Raw genomic sequence first — 12,124 nt, forward strand, 5'->3', positions numbered from 1 at the left:
GACACCCGGATCCCTGCTTCCACCATGCCATCAATCATCAGTTTTTTATTTTCTTTCTGAAATAAATCAATCACCACTTATTATTAAATCATCAGAAAAAAAGCTTCGAAAAGAGGAGATTGGGATCCGGATTCGCGTTGTAAATCGGTTGTCCCTCCAACACCCCTACCGAACAAATAAAATCAATTAGTGCACAACTCCAGAGGGTGAAAGAAAGAAACGAAAAAGCTCCAACTGCCAATCCTCCCACCGAGCCAAATCCCCCGCGCCGCCGCCGCCGCCGCCGCCGTCGCCGGCGCCGGAATCGACCAAGTACTGACTCCCTCCCTCGCCGGAGAATCCGTCCCCCGGAGTCGTCTTCACCTCAGGTACCGGCCCCCACCTGGCCCTTGTTCGTTGATCGCGTGTCCGCTGGTGGTGGTCGCCGCGCTTCTTGATCTGTTGCTGGGTTCCGCCGCGGTGACGGGAGGAGGCTGCGGCGGGTTTGCGCGATGCGGTTCCTCGGTCCTGGGGCAGCTGGTCCTCGGGGGATGCCAGACGTAGCTTGGGCTGCGCGGCGGCTGCGTTAGGGGGGGTGCCGGTCGCGTTCTTGACTGATTCTTGTGCGGCTTGAATAGGCCGGAGGGAAATCTCGATGGCGTTTGTAGCTGCTATCATTGAGTTCGTTCTATTTTCCTGCTCGAGCCCACTGTAGGCTGCGGCTCCTTTGTGCCCAACCAGGATAATATGGTCAGAAAAAAATGCTGAATTGAACGTGTTGATTGTCTGTCAAAAGTTGCCTCTAGAAGATTTTTCAACTTTAGATGGCGAGGTCTTGCTAAGTAGTTTGGTCAAGCATGGCAGATAGCATGATGGATTCATATGGGCCTTAGACCGCGGATAAGGAAAAGCCTACTGCAGGATATTATGGCATATACCTGTCTTCGAAGCGTTAGACGGTTAGGTAGGAGTGCTAGAACATCCAGGCTTCTTTGTGCAAGAAATTTAGCTAGTTGCTTAGTTGGAGAAATTCTTGACTTGTGTTATTGTCCATATCGACTTGGATCTTGAATTTTAAGTGGCATTACAGACTATATGGGAATCTGTGATGCATTGATCCTGTAATGTTAATGTTGATGTGAGTGCTAACAGTAAGAAGGATCTAAATAAGGCCTTGTTGGTGTGAGGGGATGTGGGAGGGGGATGTTGGGGAGTACTGTGAAAACATGATCAGTCTAGACACTGATGCATCTAACGGCCATAAGTGAAGTAGCGAGCATATGAACCATAATGGGCTGGTGACGATGATGATTGGGCATGGATAATTGCAAATTATCATCTGGTTTTGCTCTATTTGCCACTAGTTCTACCTTTTCCTACAAGACTACAACTGGGAAGAAACAACTATTCCTTCATGACTTAACACCAAAATGAATGAACTATTAAGTTGTGTCATGTAGTTTGCCATAATGATCTGCACTAACATCCGTTCTTTTGAATTTTTCCCATCTAATGTTGAGTTTTTGGTGTTTGTGATAGGTTTTGTATGCATGGCAGATGACAATGAGGTCACTGGAGTGTCACCTACGGCTGATGAATGGGATATGCTACCTCTGATTTCTTCAGTATATACCAGCCCATTATTCCGAAAAGGATTTGATCCTATTAATTTGCCTGGATATGGGGATGTGAGTAATAGTCAGGATGGCACACATACTGGATTAGTCATGTCAGATGGCTTTGTGTTCCCTCCAAGTGAGCACGAGAATTTGCCAATTGAACCTGAGCATGAGATTTTGCCAGTACAACCTGAGAATGATGAATCAAATACAATCAGCAATGGTAAGGAAGGTAGATGTGCTGGGAGTAATGATGATGAGTGGTGCCATGTATCACCAGAAGAAGTTGATGACATGAGTAATGAGAATCTATCTGTCAACAGCAACTTGCCTGCTGCCAATCAAACTCCTTTACCAGATTTCAAATCCACAGAAACAAATGCTAAGCAAGATAAATATCGCACAACCTGCAAGACTGATATTCCTTGTGAAGGATGGTGGAAAAGGAAATCCACTTATCTGTTTCACCACATAAAGGGAGTGACTACAGTCTGCTCAGTTGTGGCAGCTGGTGCTGTTGTGGGTTTGGTTGTGATGAGTCAGAGGTGGCAGCAGGACCATTTGCACCTTCATCAATTTCAGTTCAGTGTCAACGGTGAGGTATGCCATCTATCCTTTATCTGAAAAAAATTTTGCTAGGAGTGCCTTATTTCCACTGTACCTTGTTTGTCTTGTATGTTTCTAATTATTCGGTGATATAACCTACGCAATACATTATGAAAAATACTGGTGACATAGAATCACACAATGCTCTTCCAGTGTCCTGTTTGTTGTTTAAAGTACTTCCATTGCAAAAATGATCATACTCTCACTTAACATTTATTTTCTAGTCTCAATGTTTCAACAGTTTGCTCCTGTTGCATTCAAGTTTGTCTCACTTAAGCTGTTGTCTGTTCTGTTGAACACACATCCTCTAGACAGTACTAGGTTTGTTGACAAGGATAGTAATTGATCTGTTTGTTTTAATTGATGAGATTGAATTGAATCATTTACATAAGATGCTTCCTGTCGGACCACAAATTTCCAGTTAAATCATATCATAGTTCACCATATAGTATTTTTTTTTGCCAAGTAGCCATTTGTTTCTATATCATATTGGCTTTTTTTATATAGACAGGAATTTGCATATCCTTTGAGAAAAATAGTTTTTTTTTAATTTTCTGGTAACCATATGGTTGGTTGATGTTCACTGTTTGACAGAGCATGAGCCGAGTCATTGGAGCATTCAGCCGTTTGAAGGATGGGCTTCCAGGGAGTGAGCAGCTTAGGTCTCTGCTGCCAACTCGCGTACTCCCGCAACAGCCACTTTAGCGCCTAAGCACAACATGAGCAGGCGCCAGAATATGGTGGCAGGGACGGCTTCTACTGGCATTTTTTGTTGCTCATATGATTTTGAGACCGTGCAATTCTTTCTTGTTCTTGTACGACTGTAGATTTTATCCTTCTGTAAATTTATGGTTGAGACTTCAAAGGCGCTGAAATGTTACTATTTGTAGTCCGTAGCAACTTGTACAATATAATGTGGGAACACACACATTATGGGGCATAGGGTCACTTCAAATATCTGTACGGGCTTGGCTATCAAATTTCTCCATGTTCGATGTGATGCGTTTGTGTTTTCGGTTCGTACTCATAAGTTTGTGAAGCTTCTTATTTAGTTTAGTGGTGACAATTTCCAAACAAAAAGTTTCAAATTTCAAGTTGAAAATTATCCCGAAATTCTTAAGTTTTTATTCAGTTGAAGGTCCTTAAAGTTGAGTTTTTTGAAGCAAGGACTTTGAATTGGAGTTTATGTGCATCTGGATGTTAGATTATCTTCCTTCCCTGTCTTCTGGACTGTACAAATCCGTCGGCCAGAGGAACAAAAGTTTACATACCTTCGTTTTAATGACTAGGCAAATATGTCAATGTTTTTCCTGCGACATCAAAAATCGGCTGACGCCGCCATGGCTGTCGCCTGTCGGCGGCGAGAGCAAGCGGGCGCGGATCACGCTCGGGAGCATCTACGACTACGAGAGCTGGAGCCTGGAGGTGCTTGTCCGGGGAGGGCAGCTTCGGCGTGGTGGTCGAGGCGCGCCACCGCGCCACGGGCGAGGCGGTGGCCGTCAAGCGTGTCAGGGCCTCCGACCTCCGCGCGGTCCTCCGCGAGGCCGGCTGCCTGGACGCGTGCCGCGGCCACCCCTCGGTCGTGGCCTCGTGGGCATCCGCGACGTCGTCTAGGACGCCGCCAACAGGGACGTCTTCCTCCTCGTCATGGAGTTCGTCGGCGTCTGCAGCGGGCGGCAGCGCCAGCCTGCGGCTCCCGGAGGCGGGGGGATCATCGACTGGGACATCAAGCCAGACAGCCTCGTGGGCGCCGGCGTCCTGCTTGCCGTCCAGCCCAGTGACAGGCTCACCGGCACCCTTGGTGAGTTGTTTCGCATGGAATCCGACTCGAATCCAACTCCAGCACCAGTCGGATTCAATTCGCCACGGTACTCCACCTATTTAATTCTGCGCGCGACCAAACCAACCACCCAGGCGGCCACCCAGGATCAGCGTATCCGAATTTGTGTAGGTTTTCCTCCCCATATCTTGAGCGGTGCCGGCGGCGAGCCGGCGACAGATCGTAGGTGTGTGGCCGCGCCGTGCGAGATGGAGAATCTGTCGGAGGAGTTCCTTGTCTTCTGGAAGGAGGCCGAGGCGGAGGATCCGGAGGCGTCGTATGCCCGCGAGCAGGAGGAGGAGCAGAAGCAAAGGAGAGCCAGATGGAAGTCCTCCGAGATGAGCATCTTTATAGTCGCAAAAAAAAAAAGATGAGCATCTTTATGCAGTTATGGTTACTGATAAAGCGCAAGAAAATGTCGGAACTCGAGCAAGCACATGCCATGAAGCAGGCGGAGAGGGGATCTGAAGAAGAGGAGGTGCAGCAGCAGCAGCAGCCCAACAAGCTCATGGATTACTTCTTCTCCAATCGCAGCCCTCTCACTGGGCGTTACAAAAGGTTTCGGGCTGACTGGATGGTGATGCATCCTGGCCTGGCCTTCGAGGACATCAGTGAGTTCTTCGTGCCCGTTATGCATTGATTTTTGGTTTCGGCTTGCCTAACTGCCGATTTATTCTGATTGGTCTCACTAACTGCAGCGACGATCCGTGCCATGATCTACACGAACCAACCTGTGCCCAAATATGTGTATGATGGCAGCGTTGATAGTCTGCAGATTTATTCAGTCAAGGTTGTCCTACAAGGTCGGAGAGGCTTAGAGTGGCCGCTCCATGTGTTTGGTTTGGTTGCTGTACGCGACTCCATTGATTCACAGCGCAACCTTATCTTCAACATCCAGGAAAGGGATGACTGTCAAACCCTCACAGAAGAGGTTTGTATATATTGTTTTCTTAACTATGTTTCATCATTGTTTAAAAGCCTTTAAATCATCGCTTCTAGTTTTCTTTTCACGCTGCAATGGAGTATTTCCATTCTTTGTCAAGGACACGTATAACCTGCTCATTCCTTATTAATGGTGCGCAGAAATAAAACCAAAACTACTTACAGAGCAGTAGTCTAGTAAATCTTAATTCTTGATTGATAAACACATATGCATCCGTGACCAAATTATCATAGAATAAAAAACAGCTATACTAATACTTTGTGTTTACCTCATCATTTGCTACAGTTTACCTACTGTTTATCTAATGATGTTGCACATGATCCATATTTTGTGCTGACTATTTAACTATAATGATGCTGCACAGAATCCATATCTGGTACTGACGGGCCCTACTCGAGCTGTTGGGTTGAATGGGCCTGTGAACATTGAGGCTGAGCTAATAGTGAAGGGCGCCGTTCAATCTGAGGACCAGTACATCATCCTCGATACTGAATTTTTACCATGTGGGCTTCATTGCTTTGCTCCTTTGTACGGTGCAAAGGGTAGCATGCTGCAGGTTGCATTTGAAAGGATCCCGGATAGTGTGGAGGCCACAATATTTATCAGAGTCATTCATGGTTCATGGCCAGCTGATTTTCGTGGTCATTTTGCTGCCAGTACCAGTGTTGAGTTCGAAATCTTACTCATTGAGTGCAAAGGTGATGGCAAGTCTATTAGAGAGGATGGCAACATGAAGCATTTGCGACATGTTGTTTCCGTTCCACAAGATCAACATCTTACGGTATGGTTCCAGGCTTGTGATGAAGAGGAGCCTGTGGAGGTATCATTCAAGGCAAAGCTATCAGGTAGAAGCTTTGGTCATCTTCAGTGCGGCCCCTGTCGTGTTGGGGTCCTTGTCGCCTGGTCGCGTATTCGTCCCATGTGTGATGACCTGGTGTCTGATAGTCTGAGGCATTTGTGCCATTCATGAAGATCCATGTCTTCTGTCTCTGCTCATGGGCTCCTATCTGACTGGTGAGCGGTGGCACCCCCTCCCGACCTCCCCCTCTACCCTCCCCTGCCATAACCTTTCTTGTGTGTGAGGCATGAGATGTTCTTGGTATGTACGATGAACTTGCTTTGTATGTGTGGGACTTGAGATGTTTATGACTATCTGTGATGATCTCGTGACTCTATCCATAAAGCCCTAGAGATGTACTTGTGATGACCTTGTGTTGTGATTTTCTGCATAGCTAGCTTAATAAAAAATGTTAACCTCGAATTAGTCAAAGGTTGGCGTGGGTACTTCTATGCAGCTTTTGCAAGCTGGATAAGCGTTACAGTTTTGAAATCCACTAGATATATCTATACATCTATACTATAAAGAATGAAAACTTTCAAAAACGTTTCTCAACTGGATCAGGTCTATTGTACTCCTCACGTTGGACCTGTTTGTCGGGATCGAGGGAGGTGGGAGAAGAGGTAGACTCATAGAAACAACGAGTTGAGGATTTTCACATTGAACCTACCTGTCGGGATCGAGGGAGTTCGGAAAAGAGGTAGATCAATAGAAACAATGAGTTGGGTGATGTTTCTGCCCAAAACTTGTTGGGGATTGACCGTCGACAGGTGGCCTAGACAAGGAAGTCACGAAGAGAAAGCTCAAGATCGAGAAGGGCACGAAGGGTACTATAACACCCCGGTGTTAATTTCATGCTTAATCTGCTAATCAGCAGCTTAAGATCGTCGTTAGCATCGTTTAACCTTTCTTGGTATGCCTCGCCTTTAGCTAGTTTGAATCAAGTTTTTCTCCCTAATCCAAGCTTCAAATCAAGTTTTGTCCAATACCAATGTTGTAGATTTATTTTTTCTTTACAACTTTTATTTTGGCCAAATCTCAAATGTTAGTTGGAAATTTTGAGTTCGGGGCGCTTAAAAATCGAGCCTGTTGATTTGCTGCTGGCTGGGCTCGCTACCTGTCGGACCGGTCCGCCCCTATTCACAGCGCCGCCGTGCGCCACCACGCGTCGCCTCATCGATCCGTCTCCCCGCCGCTTAAGTCGTCGTCGAAGCCCAATTCGATTTTGCTTCTCCCTGCTCGCGCGAGAGCCGAGCCCCAGCCCTTTCCCCTGCTGCCCAGAGCGAGCCTCGCCGCCCGCCATGGCTGTCGCTCGACTACCACGCCGAGCCCCTCCCTGCGCCCTCGCCCTGACCCGCCCAGGCTCTCCCTGGTGAGCCAAACCGCTCGCACTCCCTCCCCCTCTCCACTCTCACGCCCAAGAGCCGAGCCCGAGCTCGTCTTAGGCCCAGCGCCACGGCCGCCGGCAGCTCCATTGCCGCCGACCGCCGCCGCACGCGGAGCACCCATCTCCGGTCCTCCTCCGCCCTAATCGAGGCCGTGGCGAGCTCCCTCGCATCCCCCTCGACCTCCCCAGCCCCTTCACCGACCTCCAGAGACCACCCCCTCGCCGGAAACCGAGCTACAGCACTGCCTCAACCACTGCTCCGCCGCCGGCGCCCTCCCGACCATCCCCGGCCCCAACTCCCGCAGCAAAACGGTCGTAGGTGATGTCCTAATGCTTCTCCACCACTTTTCTGTAGCCGGCAGGGCCTCCCCTTGCCAAAATCGAGCTCCTAGGGTGCCTCCTCTGTTCCCAGTTCACGTGAGGGACCACGTGCAACAATTGAGACAAGTTCAAGGTGTTTTCTGCATTGTCATAGACTCAGGTGAATAGTGGTTTAGGGACCAAATCGCTTGAAATTTTGAAAATTCATAGAAAATAGTAGAAAAATGATAAAAATGCAAGACCAGTTTTGTTAGCTTCATCTTTTTATGATCTATATGATAGAATCATAAAACATGTTGTTTGATAATTATTTCTGTGCAGTTTTAATTATGCAAGTTAAATGCTTTTGTAGCTTGTTAATTGCATAAATGGAGTTAGGAGCATGCTAAAAATATAAAACCAGTTGGGTTAGAGTTGTTTTGTCATGTTGTACCTAAGAAAAATATTAAACCTGCTGTATAGTTAGTGTTTCTGTAATGTAGCTATTTAATCATGTTTAATACTTGTTTAATCTTGTTTATTTTGTATCTGCAATTCGGGATGTCCAAAAATTATGAAATTTGTGTAGTAGCCTAATCTTGGCATATGTTATTCACTGTAAAATTTTCATGTGCAGAAGATATGTGTATGTTGGTAGATCTAAATTGGTTAGTTTATCTTGCTAAAGCTAAATGAAATAGCTCATGTTGTCAATAAATGTGGGTAAATGGTTAATACATGCTTTATCAATACTTCATCATGTTGGTAAAATTTGGTTACCATTTTATGCCTGTAAGTTATATTTTTGGCATATTCTTCATGTATAATTGTTACTAGTCAACTTTTCTACAGATCTCTTTTAATAACTCATATTGATCTTGTACAAGTTAGGTTACTTCTTTTAAGACCAGAATGTGGGTTACTTATATGTTTGGTTCTATGTGCTTTCTAGCTGAATAAAAATCTACCTGTTTTGCTCAATGCTCGTGCTTTGTCGTTCTAAGCAAGTCTAGTAATGCTTTTTGAAGGAAACACTTCAGTCTAAATAAGTTGAATAAACTCTCATATTGCAGACCCGAACTGTTTTTCTTTTGAGTGGGTTTGTTGTGTTTACTCGATAAATGATTGCCTAGTCGTGTCCTTCTTCATGATTGCATTGCATTGCATCATCCACACCCATGTAATTGTGACCGTATGTTTGCCTTGTATGCCTTTTAAATGCATCGTGTGTTGTCTTCCTTAAATTCATGCATTTTCATCGTTGCATATCATCTAGGTACGCTAGATGTGCGACACGTGAGACTGGAGGGCAATGTTGAAGCCGAGCCAGAAGATGGTGCACGGGTGGACCAATTCAAAAGACGGAAGGACCGACTGGAGTGCATGCTTGGACTGGGATGATGTCAAGCCGGTGCAAGACTGCAAGCTAACTAACTGATTTTGTGTCAAACCCAGGCAAGCCCCGGAGCATCACCCTTAATTTTAGTATTCAATGTTTATTTAAGTATTTGTGCATTTATGTTTCTAGGAGTTGTATGAAACCCTAGCATAGCATGCATGTTTTTCCTAGGTACCTATGAGTCTCTATTAGTATACAGGTACCGTTAGAAAGGCTTTGCTAAGTAGGGACGCGGTAGAAGTCGAGTGATTTTCTGTCACTCGCGAGATATAAATTTTGTTACTTGTGGAAATGTTACTAGAGAATGAATCAATGAGGAAAGAAAATAGAGACCAGACGGAGATGAATTTGGTTATGGATATGGAATGAATGTAACATAAGCCTCCGCCTGTGTCGATTGAGGACCGTACCGTTGTTGGCCCTTTGACCGAGGATTGAACAGTACTAACCACATGCCGAAAGTAGGAGGTAGTCGAAACCGGTAAGCTAATTACCTAATTGCAACAAAATCTGATTCTCCACCCGCTACTCTGGCGTAGGGGAGAGAGGGCGGATGATGTTGTCACCCACGGGTTCACCGGGTGTTCGCACGTGTGGGACTCATCATCCGAAGTGTTTGCGGCCGCGAGTCAGATTTCGAGGTAATTATGGGAATAGTTGCTCGGTGTGACTCGACGGGGTTGCACTTGGTGTGTGAGTTAGGTCCACCTTGCAAGGTTAAATCGGATCGATTCGCCGTGACTCGCGGATATAAGAGCCTTGGTCAATGCGTCGCATCGTAGTAAAGATTGAATGGACAGAAAGATGGAAGTTGGACTTATGATTGTGATTCTCTGATAAGATATTTTGATCAATCATGTATGCTCTAGAGATTTAGTCAAACCTAGTTTATGGCTAATAACTCAATTTGGGCTAAAATATTGAAAATAAGGATCCAACACTAACAGTTTTTCAGCAAAAGAACTACACTGTCAAAGAGCCTTGCATGTTTAGGAGTCGGCTAAGTATATACCAATAGTCGGGTAAGTCTTGCTGAGTATTAGTATACTCAGAGTTTGTTGTTACCCTGTTTTCAGGTATTTGTTGCTGGTTGAAGCTGACCATGATTCATATCAGTGGGCTTGATGTGACATCCTCACGTCTTCATAGTATCGTGGTTTTTAAATCAACTTCTATTTAAATTCTGCTGCATTTTGAACTCTGATATTTTATATAAACTCATTTTGTTAAGCTCTGTTTTGTAATTTAAATTTGAAAAACTCCTGTTTGCATGTAATTATCTGTGCTCGTCTTCGGGTGAGACTTCCGGTGTTTTCGATCCTTAACTCAACAGGTTGCCGGATTACACCGTTTTAAGAGCACTGTAACTTAATTGATACTTAAAATGATAGTTAGCGCACTTAAGTCAGTTTAATTTAGGCAGTTCTGTGACCGAAACCGGCTCCAAGAGATGATAGCCGATGCTTCTGCTAAGCGAAGGGTAGGAACGAAGACCAAGCGTGAAGCCAGAAGGGAAAGAAGGGAAGGCCCGGTGCGAAGTGATCCGGACGGTCTCGTGTCCCGCATGGGCGTTTCCTCGGGTATCGGTATATATGTGATCGTTAAAGACCACTTTGCCCCTAACAGTTGTCTAATGAGGGTTTTGTAATCGAGGGGTATCACATTTAATCTGTCGGCTTACTCGGACTACAAATACAGGGGCATTGTGGATTTGTAAAGACATGATGAATATTAAGAACTCCTTCATACTCTTACGTCTTGATGCTTGTCCGATTGTCTTGCTTAGTTTGGTTGCATGGTTGTCCTTGTTTGATCCGTGGGGATCCAACATTGGTGCTGACCATGGGGAGCAACGACATTACATGGCACCTGGGGATTCGACTAATCAAAGCCTAGAAATCCAAACCCTCTAGAACTCCAGATCACCAACCCAAAAAACCATGGCACCGAAGAAGAAACGAAAACGAACAATCTGCCGCAGACACATCACACGAGAAGATAGAGGGGATCTCAGCCCCCCTACAAGAAGAAACGAAATGAACAAACTCCTAGTCATCACGGTGGAGCAGAACCCTCGAAACACCAACGCCGAGGCTGCACCTACGAAAATAGCACCACAAGCACCGCTGACCGGCTCTCCAGCGAGGTCTAGAGCGACGACTCTGTCACAGCCCAAGAAAAAAAGGAAATAAATAAAATTTTCCCGCCGGGCCCACCCGTCAGCCTCTTTCTTTCCTCCTCCTCTCTGTTCTGCACCGCGGCACGCACGCATCGCCACGCGCCGGCCATCCCCGGCTTCCGTGCCGCGCGCGTCCTCCGCTCGCCCCATCCTCCACGACGACGCCGCAGCCTTATCCTTCCCCGCTGCCGTGTTCTCCTTCTCCTCCCCATTTTCCTCCTCTTGGAACTCGAGCAGAGCTCGCCCCCATCGATGCGCCGACCAACTCCGACCGCCGTTCCTCGATTTCGCGTGCCCACGGCCCCCTCACCTCGCCCTCCACCTCCTCCAGCCTCCTCGAGCTTGCTCCCGCGTTTTCCCGGCCGGAATCGAGCCCGCGCCACCCGACCGCCATTGATGCCGCCGCGAGGAGCTCCATCGGCTGCCGTCGATTCGCCGTCTCCGGTGAGCTACTTCTCGATTCCTTGCGCGAGGAGCATCTCCTCCCTTCCCTCGCTCGATTTCCCTCCTCACCAGGCCTCCTCCCCCTCCCTGCAGGGCCGTTGGCGCCGCCCGCCGCCGCCGTTCGTCATCGCGCCGCCCCGTCGTCGCTCCTCTCCGCCCGTGCCGTTGTCGGTGAGCTTTGCCGTCGCCTGGAACACGCCTTGCGCGCGTCTCCGGCCCCTCTCCGGCCCTGCTTCGCTGCGCCGCCGTCTGCCGCGTCGCGCGCGTCGCGCGCGTCGTGGGTCTGTTCGTGGACATGAAGAAGATGAGCAATGGTAGAAGCTAATAACAATCCTTGTTGTGCTTGTGTGTGTTTGAGTTTGCAAAAATCATAGAAAAATATATATAGATCCAAAAATAGTGAAACTTGTTTTGTTAGTTTCCATCTACTCCTGAAAAATATAGTTTTGCATGTTACTTTGCTGTAGATTTATCTATAGTTTTATCTTTCAAAAGTGAGTTTAATGCTTAGATTATTTGTTTATTGCTCTAAAAATTTCAAACTAAATTTTGTTAGACTCCTTGTGAGGTTTAGTTTTCAGCGGTGAAACTTGTTCACATGCTTCCTTGCT

General features: G+C 46.7%; 2 protein-coding genes and 1 long non-coding RNA gene across 6 annotated transcripts; all 3 read left to right on the plus strand.

Annotated features, from left to right (window-relative positions):
* Positions 1-68: 68 nt before the first annotated feature.
* LOC120658151 (ATG8-interacting protein 1-like) lies at positions 69-3,204 on the plus strand. Its single transcript, XM_039936395.1, has 3 exons — positions 69-368; positions 1,519-2,198; positions 2,799-3,204. The coding sequence occupies exons 2-3, from the start codon at positions 1,530-1,532 to the stop codon at positions 2,907-2,909; spliced, it is 780 nt and encodes a 259-aa protein (XP_039792329.1). The 5' UTR covers positions 69-368; positions 1,519-1,529; the 3' UTR covers positions 2,910-3,204.
* Positions 3,205-3,428: 224 nt separating this feature from the next.
* LOC120658149 lies at positions 3,429-6,174 on the plus strand. Of its 4 annotated transcripts, none has more exons than XM_039936391.1 (5): positions 3,429-4,361; positions 4,394-4,634; positions 4,722-4,954; positions 5,331-5,809; positions 5,845-6,174. In XM_039936391.1, exons 1-5 carry the CDS (start codon positions 3,852-3,854, stop codon positions 5,891-5,893), a joined length of 1,512 nt encoding a protein of 503 aa, XP_039792325.1. In that variant the 5' UTR covers positions 3,429-3,851; the 3' UTR covers positions 5,894-6,174. The 4 variants fall into 4 exon arrangements, with proteins under 4 accessions (XP_039792325.1, XP_039792324.1, XP_039792326.1 ...); XM_039936392.1 differs by having other exon boundaries at positions 3,444-4,005; positions 4,156-4,361; positions 5,331-6,174; XM_039936393.1 differs by having other exon boundaries at positions 3,863-4,072; positions 4,156-4,361; positions 5,331-6,174.
* An 830-nt stretch (positions 6,175-7,004) lies between these two features.
* Positions 7,005-9,245, plus strand: LOC120658152. The gene is made up of 2 exons (XR_005668534.1): positions 7,005-7,672; positions 8,768-9,245. It is a non-coding gene; the product is annotated as an uncharacterized LOC120658152 (long non-coding RNA).
* Positions 9,246-12,124: the final 2,879 nt, after the last annotated feature.

Source organism: Panicum virgatum, chromosome 2N (assembly GCF_016808335.1).
Source record: "Panicum virgatum strain AP13 chromosome 2N, P.virgatum_v5, whole genome shotgun sequence".
Taxonomy (NCBI): domain Eukaryota; kingdom Viridiplantae; phylum Streptophyta; class Magnoliopsida; order Poales; family Poaceae; genus Panicum; species Panicum virgatum.

What these genes read in the sequence shown, in the direction of transcription:
- LOC120658151 (XM_039936395.1), top strand. Translation starts at nt 1,530, where the DNA reads ATGGCAGATGACAATGAGGTCACTGGAGTGTCACCTACGGCTGATGAA. An exon ending in AGTTCAGTGTCAACGGTGAG is followed by an intron (nt 2,199 to 2,798) that starts GTATGCCATCTA and finishes ACTGTTTGACAG; the next exon opens with AGCATGAGCCGAGTCATTGG.
- LOC120658149 (XM_039936390.1), top strand. Translation starts at nt 3,852, where the DNA reads ATGGAGTTCGTCGGCGTCTGCAGCGGGCGGCAGCGCCAGCCTGCGGCT. An exon ending in CCAGATGGAAGTCCTCCGAG is followed by an intron (nt 4,362 to 4,393) that starts ATGAGCATCTTT and finishes AAAAAAAAAAAG; the next exon opens with ATGAGCATCTTTATGCAGTT. An exon ending in CCTGGCCTTCGAGGACATCA is followed by an intron (nt 4,635 to 4,721) that starts GTGAGTTCTTCG and finishes CACTAACTGCAG; the next exon opens with CGACGATCCGTGCCATGATC.